At 47.5% G+C, this 14,364-nt stretch overlaps 1 protein-coding gene across 5 annotated transcripts in view; it reads left to right on the forward strand.

Moving 5' to 3' along the window:
• Nucleotides 1-14,364, forward strand: part of frem1b (Fras1 related extracellular matrix 1b) — a 41,002-nt gene that overhangs the window by 13,271 nt on the left and 13,367 nt on the right. For all 5 annotated transcript variants that reach the window (XM_085264912.1, XM_085264913.1, XM_085264911.1 and 2 more), the window contains 13 exons: nt 1,935-2,279; nt 2,717-2,859; nt 2,958-3,154; nt 3,248-3,338; nt 3,469-3,636; nt 3,713-3,921; nt 5,245-5,338; nt 5,977-6,229; nt 6,447-6,641; nt 9,774-9,962; nt 10,036-10,232; nt 10,494-10,701; nt 12,970-13,114. In XM_085264912.1, coding sequence (XP_085121038.1) covers nt 1,935-2,279; nt 2,717-2,859; nt 2,958-3,154; nt 3,248-3,338; nt 3,469-3,636; nt 3,713-3,921; nt 5,245-5,338; nt 5,977-6,229; nt 6,447-6,641; nt 9,774-9,962; nt 10,036-10,232; nt 10,494-10,701; nt 12,970-13,114 — 2,434 coding nt within the window. The remainder of the gene's footprint in view (nt 1-1,934; nt 2,280-2,716; nt 2,860-2,957; nt 3,155-3,247; nt 3,339-3,468; nt 3,637-3,712; nt 3,922-5,244; nt 5,339-5,976; nt 6,230-6,446; nt 6,642-9,773; nt 9,963-10,035; nt 10,233-10,493; nt 10,702-12,969; nt 13,115-14,364) is intronic.

Raw genomic sequence — 14,364 nt, forward strand, 5'->3', positions numbered from 1 at the left:
GGAAGAACGTCTCTAACACGCAGCAAAATAAGTTTCAACAATAATGCTTGTTGGAACTTTGGTCCCACCAGGCAGCTTCCTCCTCCTCCTGCAGCACCTGCTCCTGCATCATTTCATCCCGTCGGTTTGGGCTGAAGTTTGGCACCGCGTCCGTGCAGGAAGCTGCGGTGGAGCTGCGTCTCTGAGGACGCCGCTGACCCTCGGTGCTGCGACTGGAGGGTGGCGGCTGCAGCGTGGGGACGGGCTCGCTCCAACGCCTTCAGCCAAATGGATGGCTGCCTGTCCCTAACAAACACACACTCTCACACACACATATACACAGGCGTGGCGTTTCTCCCTTCGTGGGCCGGCTGCCCAACGCCACCTTTGGGCCCAATTACCAAGTTGTTTCCATCACTTGGACCGCGAGCCGGTTCCCCTCGGTAAAGTTGCTAATGAGGTTCGGGCTTGCGACCGCTCGTCTCTCAATCTGTCTGCTGACCTTGCCCTTCTGTCTCTCTGGCACTCGCAAGGAGACAGGAAGCCCCCGTCCTGGCAGCCGGGCAGCCGCCGGGAAGGACGCCATGTTGTAGCCCACCGGTTTTCGCAGCGCAGACCGAGCCAGCGCCTCGCTGTGCCTCCAGGCGCCAACACAAACTTGTTATTTCCAAGTGACAATGGGAGGAAAGCAGCGCACGTGTTGGAGACGGTAATTGAATCAAAGTGCGAAGCTTTGGCTGGAAACCGGCCACTGACAACACGTGTCCTCCAGTAGGCCACGGTCACGTGACGCTGGGCCATCAGCATGTTGTAGAGCGCGAGGAGGGCCAGCCAGCGGCAGAGAGCTGGCAGATGGACGCGGCCGCCGTTTCATTAATGTAGGACACCGAAGTTTTTCATGTTCGGCTCGACGAGAGACAAACAGCATCCCGCCGCTCTGTGACAGAAGCAGACGCTCGCCACACGTTCATCCCGAGTACGACACGATGCCCTCCTGACGCGTCACTCCGTGGAAACATTCAATCTGTTTCAGTTTATAAGTCAGCATGAACATTTATTGTGAAACCTGGCTGCAGCGGGAAGATCCCATCAAAAAAAAAAAAAAAATCTATTTAATCTTTAAAAAGATGACGCTTGTGAAGACAATAAATAATAGCAATGTAACAATAAATGGTGAAGGGTCAGAAATATGTGCAGTGTTTAAAACAGAGTCTACAGCATCGTTCTGTTTTAGTTTTCTGAATTATAACTCAGGTTAAAGAGGGAGTGCTTTCATCTTTATTCAGTCCAAACAGTATTGCAAAAACTTCTTTCAGCATTAAAAAAAATCCTGCCAGTAGTTCGTGAAGAGGCACAGAGGGCGAGTGACCTCGGTGCGTTTGTGCTGTCGCTGAGGTGAAGCCTTCAGCAGATGATTTTCTGTCTTTCTTTTGACTGATGTCGTCGTGAATCTGCCTCCAGCTGATTAACACAGTCGTCATCACAGTCAGAGTTTTGTTTAAATGTAGAAATGAGTTTTTGTCTCGTTAAATATAAGATCTGAACTCGATCCCAGTCAGACAGACAAGAGTCTGCAGTGAGCGTGAAGAATAAAGTTACTGACTGAAGTTTCTCCTCAGTGAGACTGAAGGTCCAGTTTGAGAGGATCACAGATCATTTATGATCAGGTAAAAACATCATTTTAGCTGCCAGTCAGATGCTTTGAGTGGCTGGAAGGAGGCCGCCGACATTTCAGTCTCTAATGTCTGAAATCTTGTCATCGCTCTGAACCTGCTGGCTGAAATCGAAGGTGCTTTGATCTGTCAGGCTTCTCAGAGGTGAGGATTTGAGGCTTTTTTATTTTAGAAAACGGACGTCTGACGCTGTGGGAATAGTGAGGACTCACTGTTGTTTAGTGGAAAAGAATTAAAGATCTTTCTCTTGTGACTCATGTGACTTTTGCGTTGTGTTTCCAGGCGGGAAGGCGTTTATGTTCCGCGTGCGGGACCTGAAGGAGGGCACAGTCGTCTACCACCACTCCGACAGCGACTCCACCCGCGACCACGTCGTCTTCCGCATCAGCGACGGTCGTCACAGCGTCCGCCACAAGTTCCCCATCAACATCCTCCCGAAGGACGACTCTCCGCCCTTCCTCATCAACAACGTGGCGGTGGAGGTGCAGGAGGGTGGGGCCGTGCGGCTCGAGGAGTTCATGCTGCTGGCCTCCGACCTCGACTCCAGCGACGACTACATCCTTTATCAGATAGTCTCCGCCCCCCGGGCCGGGCACCTGGTCAGGAGGACATCCGCCCATGAGACAGGTGAGGGCGAGTATTTAGACGTAATAATTAGAGAGGCAATGTGGGCGTGTCTAACGCTGGGACTCTCCCACCCAGAAGAATCAGCCAATCCAAACTCACTCTGATAGGTCAGCTGATTATCAGCTGATACTGACCTCAATGACCAGAATCACCTCTGTGGTAAATAAATGTTTGTGATACTCGATTTCTGTTGAATTTAATGGTTTTGAAGGGTAAAGGTAAATGTTCACCACAGTCACATGACTAGGGGTCACACCACTGAGCTCCTGGGGGACGCTCAGCTTTACTCACTGAACCACAAACACATTCAGAAATAATCTACAAGGGGGTGAAAATGCTGATTTCTGGGTGAGAGGGCTCAGTCCTGCAGCTCTCTGCTGTAAACCATCATGTTCCTGCACTGCTGGTCTCTGAGCTCTTCTGTGCTCTCCCTGCAGGGTCACCGGTGGCCAGCTTCCTGCAGAGGGACCTGATCCAGGGTCAGATCTTCTACCAGCACTCGGGAGATGAGCAGTTTGAGGATGCCTTCGACTTCACGCTGTCTGACAGCCACCGGCCGCCCAACCTGTCGCAGACATACGTGAGTCGGCTCTGGTCTGAGAGAGTGACAAGTCTGAATGTCGCTTTGAGACCTCCTCTTCCTCTCACCTCTTCCTTCCTCTTCCTCCCCGTGTGCAGACGGTGGTGGTGCACGTGTTCCCGGTGGAGGACCAGGTGCCAGTCGAAGTTCCCGGCAGCGTCCGCTCGCTGACAGTGAAGGAGACGGAGGTGGTTTACATCACCCAGGCTCACCTTCACTTCACAGACCGAGAGCACCCAGATGCTGACCTCATCTATGTCATTACACAGCCCTGCTTCAGCCCGCTACATCCTGGGTAAGGACCCGGCTGCCAGCTTAGCTTTGACAGAGGAGAAACAGCAGACCCTGTGACTGAGAAACTAACTATCGTGTTTGTATTCGTTTTCAGCCTGATGGATGCAGGACGTCTGTTTTACACCGACAGCACCAACGCCATGAAGAAGGACCACACAGCGCCCGTGCTGAAGTCCTTCACTCAGGTATGCAGCACCTGCTTGATTCTAATACATATGAAGGAGTCGCTGCTGGAGGGGAGAGTGGCGTGGCTGGCGAGGTTGGCATGGGTTGGGCTTTTGCAGGTTAAGATGTAAATTTCTTGTTTTCTCCTAGCATGCTGTGAACCACATGAAGGTGGCCTTCATGCCGCCGGTCGAGGACATTGGGCCCGAGTCGCTCTTCGTCCAGTTCGTCTTCTCAGTCAGCGATCACCACGGCGACACCGTCTCCGGCCTCATCTTCAACATCACGGTTACCCCTGTCGATGACCAGGCGCCAGAGGTCAGAGGTCAAACAGGCGGAGCCTCTGGTTTGACCGTGCTGTGGACGTCGTGCTGAATCTCTCTGTGCTCCTCAGGCTTTCACCAACCTGCTTCGGGTGGAGGAGGGCGGCGCGGCCTTCGTGACGGAGGAGCACCTCTTGGTCCGGGACCGGGACAGTCGAGAGGAGGCGCTGAGGGTGGAGATTCGGAGCACGGCTCGTCACGGCCGGCTGGAGCTGCGGGGCCAAGCGCTGCAGCAGGGAGGCGGGTTTACCCTGCAGGAACTGAGAGGGCTGGGCATCAGGTGAGACCCGGGTCAGGTGGTTCTGGACGTGCCATGGTGATCTGAGCTCAGCGATCACTCTGAGAGCTCTCTGGTTTTATCCGCTGCTTCAGCAGATGGGTGTGTTTTCACCGGTGATGTAACGCCGGAGGGTTTTTCTGATTTCAGAGGATTCGGTTTCAGAGGTTCCGAAGTTTTCAGGTGATCATGAAGCCGCTCACCGCGCTGTGGTCGACTGTTTGCAGTCAGTCTTGGTTTCTTAGAGCAGAAAGCACGGAGCGGATTTAGTGCCAGCTTTTCTACTCCTCACTTCCTGTCATGTACCTCCTGCTCGAGTGGTGGGCGTTCACATTAAACATGTTTCTAATAACGAGCTCAGAGTGTGCAGGTAGGTCACCTTTAAAGTGTTTCACCTGCACCTCTGTTTTAAACGTCCACTGAACGTTTAGTTAAACCAATTATTGTTCCTGTTTTGCAAAACTGTTTTGTTGCTTTTGCTCGTCTCACATTCATTTGTAGGTGATGTATGATTTCTTGTTCCAGCACACACGTCAGATAGAAACGCTGCAGTTTGTTCCTGTGAGTGATGCTGCTGTTTTTGCTGTTGTCGTGTTCTTCTGAAACCTCGCCCTGCAAAGAGCGCCAGTCACGTAAAATCCAACCAGCCGGTGGCTGTAACCGTGTGGTGTTCAGGGACCCCGGGTCACTCACCAGCCAGCAGTTTGTGTTCTTAAAGTTCACGAAAATCAGAAAGTTTCTTCTTTTTTTGAATGTTTAAGACATCCAACATTTTTTTCCAGTTGTCCTTAGGTGACTATGAGTATTTCTGTAATTAGCAGCTGTAATCTTTCTATTTTACTATATTTATACTCGGAAGCCAGGTTCTTGTTTTAGCTGAAACCCACATCAGGCTTCATGTTTTATATATTAAGAATTTCTTTGTTAATGCGATGATTAGAGGCAGACTCTGTCAACACGTGACTTTGACTCGTCGACTCATCATTTTCTTTTGTACATTTAATAACATTTTTATTCCGCAATTATTTTGTGCCAGTTTATTTTATGACATTAATGTTTGATTTTATTGTATTTATTAAGATTCAAGCTTTTTATTGAGTTTTACTTTGTGTAATTATTCAGATTAAATTAGACTCAGTATTGTGCTTGACCTTTACCCCTGGCTTACCGCTGTTGGAAAGTTCACAAGAGGTTCAGTAGTCTCCATTTAAAAAGCAGAAAATCTGGGCTCTAAACATCATCAGTGTTTGTAGAAGCTGCTGATGTCACCGATGTTTGACTAAGGAGCTGGTCACAGGTCAGCGTGACGGCGTCTCTGTGTTTCAGGTACATCCACGATGACTCTGAGACCACTGAGGATGTCGTTGGTCTCAAGGTGTCGGACGGTCTGAACTCTGTGGACGTCGTCCTGCACGTTCAGGTGAATCTACTGAATAAAGGTGTCACCTGCTGAGCACTCAAAGGTTTCTACTGACATGTAACAAGTGAAGAAGAAGCTGATTATAAAAGTTCAGGTGCTACTGTGGGCGGGATGCTTAGACACTAGCAGAAATCGAAACGGGATAACTTCAGTTAAAAAATCACAGATTAAGACAGGGAGACAAAGAGACACCCGAGTGTTTAACTAGCGACAGTCTGTCTCAGTGGACAGTTTATGGATAAAAGCAAGGTGACACACAGCAACCTAAATCAGAAGAGGTCAGCGTGTTAGGGCATGACCACCTTTTATAGCAATCAGCTCAGTGCTTACAGGTGTTGCTTAACACCTGTAAACATTGAGTCCTGCCCACACAAAACCAGGGGGCAATGCAGAGGAGGAGCAAGCAGAGTGGGAGGGGTCAGCAGATGTGACTGACATTGATGTTGGTGAATGTTTGCTTTCTAGAGTTTCCTATTTCAGTGAACTTTGAGGAGTTTTCACTGGTTGTAGTTCAAACGCGGAGAGAAACCAGAGCGATGACTGTGTGTGTGTGTGTGTGTGTGTAAAAAAGACCAAACACAGCCGGGACTTTTAGCTGGTTAATAAAAACGAAATGTAACCCACCCCCCCGTCCTCAGGTGCTGCCGATGAACGACGAGCCTCCTCAGCTGGGCGCCCGTCTGCAAGGGGGGCTGAGCTGCGAGGAAGGGGGGCGTGTCCAGGTGACGGTGGACTACCTGTCGGCCACCGACCGGGACAGCGACGATTCCGCGCTGACCTACATGCTCGCCCGGAGACCGAGCAGGGGAGAGCTGCAGCGAGCCGGCGTGACTGTGGACAAGTTCTCCCAGCAGGACGTCCTGCAGGGTCACATCTACTATGCCCACACAGGTGAGCAGGCCAGGCTGCGTTCACGGCACGTAGGAAAAATGTGTGTTCCTTCCGCAGGAAGGGAACCAGCCTTGGCTGAACTCTGGAAAAAGTTTGAATGGGTTATGAAGTAGGTTTGAAAGCAGAAACTAACCCGTGGTGCATTCATAAATGAAATACAATGAAACGAAAGCAGTTCTTTAGAAACATTTGTTGTGGACATGCTGTTCTGTTTAAGGCGGGGAGATCGGACCTGAGCCGGTGTTCGACACAGTCACCCTCATCATCTCCGACAGTGAGGCCAGAGGGCCGGACAGCTGCTGCCACGGGGAGGCCCCGCCCCCTCCTGTTCCTCTCCATGGTACACTTCCTGTTTACGATCTGAACATCACAGTTCTTCCTGTCAACGATAAAGTCCCTGCTGTCACTCTGGGTAAGATTCACCAAATTCACAAAAACCACGTGTACAGTTTACACAACAGCCTCATTCACGATGTCACGCGGACGCACCTGTTGGATCTGTGTGAGTGAACCAATCAGAGAGAAGCCCTTAACTTTCCTCTGTAACAGCACCAGAGCCACAAAAAAACTCAAACTGTTATCAAACTACTTTATTGCAAACAGGAAACAGGTTTTGTGGTTATTTAAACTGCAGAAATAAAGAAATGTCAAAAATAACAAAAACCATTAAAAAACTGTGCTGATGTTCGCTCACTGATCTCCTTCAGGATTGGCCAGATTTTAGTGAAGCTGACACACGGCGTTCACACAATGTCCTTTCAATGTTGTGTTTGCGTTTACATCTGTGAACTGTAGGGAAGTGTGTGCTTTCATTCCCACTGAAAGGCTCCGTGTGTGCGTGTGCGCATGTGTGTGCTTAATCCTCTCTAACCAACAACACACCGTTACCTATCAGTCCAACACACACTCTGTAATGGGAGGGGCAAGGGGGGCTAACATCTCTCACACACACATACACCGTCTCCCAGTCTTCCCAGTGTGTGTCCCAGTGGTCACTGGTCTCCATTGATAACCATGGAGCTCTTCAATCCCTGTTTTTGGCTGTGAGCAGTGAGAATGATCATCCTCTCAGGAGAGAGAGCGCGCGCGCGTGTGTGTGTGTGTGTGTGTGTGTGTGTGTGTGTGTGTGTGTGTGTGTGTGTGTGTGTGTGTGGATAATCTCCTCCACAGTAGAGACATCATCTGTGCATTGTCTCCATTTTCTCTGTTTTAATCCTGAAGATGTTCTTTGGGTTGATTTTCGGTCACAGACGTTTAAACTGTGAGGTAGCTGCACTCAGTGACTCACCTGTCACAGGTGGAGATGATGGGAGATGAGAAACAGCAGGTCTGTGTTGTTAGTCGGTGGTTCCTTTACAAACGGCGCATAATTCCCCAGAAATGATGCTAATCAGGAGTGAAATGTGAACACGATGCTTTATTTCAGGGCAATAAATCAGAACCATTCTAGTAAAAATGAGCCGTCCTCTGAGCTCACAAACAACACTTTGCTGTGAGCTGCATTGTCAGCCTGCTGCTGGCTTGATTACAGCAGGGATGTCAAACACTGTGGGTCAGACCGAAGAAACTCTCCTTCCAGTCAGTCTAATGAAGTTTAACAATGCATTAACTACTCACTATAAAGCCAGAAAATTCTACAGTAGGTGGTTAAAAACGGGGACTTTTCTTTCATGTAACTGTCTATTTATTACTTCATTACCTTGATGTAGTGCAGGGGTGGGCAACTCCAGGCGTTGAGGGCCGGTGTCCTGCAGCTTTTAGATGTGTCCTTGAACCAACACAGCTGATTCAAATGGCTAAATTATGTCCTCAACATGTCTTGAAGTTCTCCAGAGGCTTGGTAGCAAACTAATCATGTGATTCAGATGTGTTGACCCAGGGTGAGATCTAAAACCTGCAGGACACCGGCCCTTCAGGCCTGGAGTTGCCCACCCCTGGTGTAGTGTGAGTAGTCATGGGCAAGGTCTTAACCTAACCCATGACTACCCCAACCTTACCCAAAAGGAAAAACTTGTGAAACTTATGAAAATACATTAAAAAGTTTATGCCCTCCTTCCCATTTTTTAATGAGATCCCGTGGGCCGCATTTCAGTCTTTGCCGGGATGATTCTGGCCCTCGGACCTTGTGTTGGGATCCCCAGGATTACAGTTTCATGAACCAGGGTTTAACCATCGAGGCAGCAGATGAGAAGATGGAGCAGTTTGGGGGTTGGCCGAGTTTTAATGTAACTGTAGGTTGGTGCTCTGATCCTGTCGAGCTTCAGGAAACCGAAATCAGAATGATCTCTAAGTTTAAAGATTTAAAGTTAAACTCAGCATAGAGTTTATTCTGGAGACAGAGCCCTGAGTTTACACTTGCTGGGGTCTTTGTTTAAACTGGCCTGATACTTGGTGTGTGTGTGTGTGTGTGTGTGTGTGTGTGTGTGTGTGTGTGTGTGTGTGTGTGTGTGTGTTGTCAGCCGGCTAACGAGGTTGGCACTGATGTGTTTTAAATGAAATCTGCTAATTGTCTGGTGGTATTACATGAAAACACACACACGGCTGAGAGATTATCTCACCGTGTGTGTGTGTGGACAGCGGACAATGAGCGTCTTAACTAAACAAAAGACAGAACCTCCATTTCGTGCTCACAATAGGAGACGTGTTAGCCGCAGCTCAGCAGCCAGATCAGCTTAGCGCTGCCGACGGCGGGACGACTCGTAATCCTGCCGGCGGGTCTCCCTGCTCATTCGGCACCGGCGCACAGTTCAGGGCCGAGGGTGGGGTGGTGCGTGTGTGTGTGTGTGTGCATGCGCGTGTGGTGGTGCTGGTGTTTGGGTGGGGGGTTCTTGGTCTAATTAATTAGCAGTGAATAAAGACACAGAATAAGAGCCTTAGTGGAGCGAGCCTCACATCCACGTGTTCCTGTTTTAGGACGACGTTGGTTTATCAGCCAGATCCAGGACTGTCCCTCATTAATGCTCACACCCATCCACTCACATCCGCCCACAGTGTTCATACTCCAACTGAACACAGCAGGCTTAGACCCGCTCCTGTCTGCAGGAAACGGGGGGTGGAGGCTGCAGGTGGAAGGAATTCTGCTCCTGGTCCTGTTTGAGTTTCACTCAATAAAAAAAACAGGATTATTAAACGATGCCTGAACTTTAGTTAGAAACTAAACAGGTTTAGTTTCCAGCTGTGAGAGATCTCAGTTTGGGGTAAAGTGTGATGAGGTGGGAGTGAAAGAATGGACAGATTCGCCTGCATGAACCGTCCGCTAACACATGAGGAGCTGGCAGCTCAACATCTACACCTGTACCTATTGTGTACAACATGTCCAGCCCAGAGTTGTGCTAGTGGCTCAGGTGGGCTTCAACATCATGGCAGAAAATAAGCCAGTGCTCCCGTGTGCTTCGAGTGGACATCTCGGTGGACGGTGTGCTTACTGCGTGGCGTGCATGTGTGGAAGCAGTGGAGTTGAAATCCACCATCAGGCGCTCAGTCAGTGTGGCGAGCAGCATAGTTGATAAATGAAGAATGAAGGTGTTGCTGTGTCCTGGCGCAGGCGAGTCCATGCTGGTGGTGGATGAAGGCTCTTCTATCTGTCTGTGCGGGGGGGTCCTCGGAGCGTCAGACCCAGACAGTCCCCCTGAGCAGCTCGTCTTTCACCTGGAGACTCCTCCCCTTCACGGCTTCCTGGAGAACACGCAGCCGATGCCCGGCTCCGAAAAGAGCAACGCGGGAGTGCGAGTCGGTCAGTGTGCGGTGCACGGGCAGAACCTCGGGGAGCCAACTCAGATCTCACTCTAATGTTTGTCTTTTCCCAGAATCCTTCACTCTCAAACACCTGACCTCTGGCTTCATCAACTACGTGCAATCGGAGCACAAAGGGGTGGAGCCAACTGTCGACCAGCTGTCCATCAGTGTGAGCGACGGGCTACATCGCTCCGCCCCCGTCTCCTTCTACATCATTATCAAACCAACCAATGATGAAACACCATCGCTGCTGCTCGCCAACTTCACCGTACGTACACCTGAGACCTGATCAGTAATCGGTCATCAATCAGCTATGACTTGAAGACAGCTGACTGGTTATTAAAAACATTGTCACCTCCCCCCGATTGAGGTGACAAAGCTGTAATTGTGACATCAAACAAGAGAAAATAACAATAAAGACTAAACAAAATTCACACGAGAGTCAAAGTAAAACGATTTCTCTGACTGAAACTGAATCTGCGATGATCCCAACAGCCTCACGGGGGCGCACTCCTCCTGTTCTCTGCAGGTAAAAGAGGGTGGGATGAGGGAGCTAATTCCATCCATACTGGATGGTTTTGACTTGGACGCCCCACCTGAGCTGCTCACCTTCACCGTGGTGCAGCCGCCGGCTCACGGCAGCCTGATTAACAGCATCCACGGCACGGAGGCGGGAGCTGACCTCCTGCACAGGAGCCTCTCTGTCACCTCTTTCACTCTGCAGGAGCTCCGACAAGGTGAGGCAGTCACTCAAACAGGAAGTGTGACAGTAAAATGTGAATACATTCTAGATTATTGGTGTTTTATACAGATGATCATCATTCAAACACTTTGAACCAGGATGACTTTGAACAAGAGCAATAATCGCTTTTTATTTCATATTCGGAGAGGGTAAGCAGCAGGGCCGTGTTCCCAACCATCTAAAAAATAAAAGGCTTTTGGTCCATCCATTTGCTTCTGCTTATCTAAATCAGGGTCGCGAAGGGGCTGGAGTCAATCCCAGCTGTCTTAGAGCGAGAGACTGGGTATGCAATGGACAGGTCACTAACACATAGAGACAGACAACTATTCACACTTATGGGCACTTTAGAGTTTACCTATCCCCACTAACTGCATGTGTTTGGACTGTGGGATGAAGTTGGAGTACCCAGAGAGAACCCATGCATACACGGAGAGTGCATGCAGGAATACCTTGGCCCCAAATCACAGACAAACAGTATCCCACAGTTGTTTATGTTTTTAGACCCATTTTGCACAGAGTAATTTTTTGTATTGACAGCAGTGTTGAATATTCTTACACAGTAAAAACAAAAAAACAACCACGTAAAATAATCACACCATAAAGATGGTTTGTTTTTGTTATTTAAGGCTACGTCCACAGGTACACGGGTATTTTTGAAAACTGAGATTTTCCATTTTCGTTAAAAAAAAAAAAAAATCCCATCCACATGTACAGTTTTGAAAAAAATATCTCCGTCCACATGTAAACAAAAAAAATGAAGTTAAACGCTGTCAAGAATGTGCCAAATCCTAACTGTGAAGAAATGTTGGCCAATCAGAAGTCTAGACGCCTGGGAGTAAAGTACTGAAAAGTTTTTGTGTTTTTCTGGAAAGGCAGCTAATTTTGTGTTACTTTTCAAACACCTTCATCATTTCAAATGTTAATAACTAAAGACAGTATTTTGGATTTTGTCTCACTGACTCCCTTGGCCAGAGTTTATTCAATAAATAAACTGAAAATCAGCCTGAGTGATTCATAATCATAAGTCACAGCGCTGTTAAATATGCCTGATGTAGACTCACAACTTAGGAATGGACAAATGCATACAGCATACATAATTTAAAAAAAATTAAATGTATTCAAAACTGACGACAACATTGGCGTCGGGATTTGGGTTGTGAAAGCGTCTGTGGTGAACGTAGAAGCCACTTCCGAAGTTCACTCTGACGCCTTTGTCTTTCTAAATGGAGGGACAGTAACTGCGTGTGTTTATGTAAAAACTGCAGATAGTCAGATTAACAGCAACAGTATTTTGTCTCTATTCGCCATTGTAGAAATGCATCTCACGTAAACATCACGTGGCGCACAGCGTGATGCCAAAAAAGGCACACACCTTTGACGTTGCGTGACTAAATCTCCGTTTTCCTCGTCCACAGGTAAATGCAAGAACAGACTTTGAAAACTCCACACTGGCAGGAGTTTTTCAAAATCTCAGTTTTCAGTGATCCAAAACACTGTTTACGTTTGGACGAAAGGCCCAAATGCATAGGAAAAGATGCATTTTCAAAAATACTCGTGTACATGTGGACGTAGTGTAAGAGTTAGTAGTTCATTTTATTGCTACCTGTAATTTATTGCAGTTAATTTTTATTTGTTTAATTGCTTACAAAAGGTTCGAGGAGTGAAATAAACTGCAATGGAGTTTGAAAAAAAATATGTGTGTGGTTGGAGGATGTGTTTGTGCCGGGCAGGGGGGGTCGCAAAGATTTTCTTGTAAAACAACGGGGGGCCTACCAAAAAAAGTTGGGGAGCTACTGGCCTAGCCCTTACCCTAACCATCAAAATGAATGCCTAACCCTAAACCTAATCATAACCCAGCTGTAACCCTGTCACTAAAATCACATTTTGAAATACATGTAGTAACAAATTGCTGAAGTTGGTGGTATTGTACAGTGATTCCTAAATGTCGATTAAAAAAAAAAAAAAAAAAACCCCACATTTTGAGTCTAAAAAATGCCTTCAAACTTGTTGGGACCAGGATGTTAGTCCCCATAAGTATAGTTAACATCAATTAAATTCTTATTTATATTGCACCAAAACACAACAACAGTTGCCTAAAGGCGCTTTATATTGTACAGTAGATCGTACAATAATAGATACAGAGAACCCCCTATGAGCAAACACTTTGGCGACAGTGGGAACATCCAATTTTTTAACCCCACAAAGATATGAATACATGCTCACAGAAACACACTGCTCCATATTTTCTGTTTTCCTCCTGCAGGCATGAGGATCGTCTACATGCACGATGACACAGAAACCCTGAAGGACGCCGTGGCTCTGCGGCTGACAGATGGTGTCCATGCAGTCGAGGGAACAGTTCAGGTCACCGTGCTGCTGGTCAACGACGAGAAACCACGACTGCTCAAGTACACACACACACACACACACACACACACACACACACACACACACAGACAGAGTGGTGTTTGCTCACCCTGATGTGGATCTGGCTTCCTGTGGGTCTGAAATTAAAATCAGGTGAAAGGAGGCTGAACATGTTTTACATTTCCTGTGACTTTGCTGCAGGAATTAAAAATGCAGCTGCTGCAAAATGTTTTTCTTCTTGATGGTTTTGTGTCATTTGCTGAACATCGTTTTCAATTTGTCACACACATTTATTCTCGTTGTTATGAAGTTAATGTTCTTGTCCCTAAAAACCTCAGAAACATGGTGTCACACAGAAATATCTAAGACTGCCTTCCTTTATCTGAGACCAAACACGGATGTCAGCAAGTAGAAGACAAAAGTTAATTACATGCAGCAGAGGTGTGTTAACACACAGGAACACTCAGTGCATCATGGGAATCCCCCAGCACCCTACACCTGTTGCAGCATAACTATGGGAGGATTTGGCTTCACCTGATCCAACCCTAACTATATGCTTTAGCAAAAAGGAAAGTTTGAAGCCTGATCTTAAAAGTAGAGCTAGTGTCTGTCTCCCGAATCCAAACTGGAAGCTGGTTCCATAGAAGAGGGGCTTGAAAACTGAAGGCCCTGCCTCTCATTCTACTTTTAAATACTTAAATACAAGAAGTAAGGCGTCAGTGCTCTAGTGGGGTAATATGGTGCTATAAAGTCATTAAGATAAGACCTGATTATTTAAGACCTTGTATGTGAGGAGATTTAAAACTCTTTAAAGGTTTTCAGGGAGGAAGTAAAGAGAAGCTGTGAAGGAGTTGAAATGTTTTGGGTTTAGTTCCTCTCGTCACATGGACCTACTATAATTTGGATTAGATTGAGCTTTATGGAAAGAAACTTCTGCCTCCGCACAGCAGGCGGCACTGCTGCACAGGGAGGGGGAATTACCTGCACAGTGTGACAACAGAGCAGCAAAAATCCGTTTAACTGTCACAAACTGCTACAGAAACAAGTGCAGTAAATTCTTAATACGGCGTAAAAACTCTAAAAATAAAAGTTTATGTGTGATGCTCAGTCCAGGTGTTTCCACCTCACACCTGTACCTCTGTTGTTCCTCTGCAGTCTGAGCGTTGGACCCTAAAAGTTGAAATTCAGAAATCTCTCCGGCTCCGATCGCGTCACCTTTTGAGCTGTTTAGAATTTTTTGTGTTGTTTGGGTGTTCGGATATTCGTTTAAGTCCTGAACTGTCAGCAGACG

Source organism: Mchenga conophoros, linkage group LG23 (assembly GCF_057382185.1).
Source record: "Mchenga conophoros isolate Kocher_MC1m ecotype Shallow Benthic linkage group LG23, M_conophoros_male_GT1.1, whole genome shotgun sequence".
NCBI lineage: Eukaryota > Metazoa > Chordata > Actinopteri > Cichliformes > Cichlidae > Mchenga > Mchenga conophoros.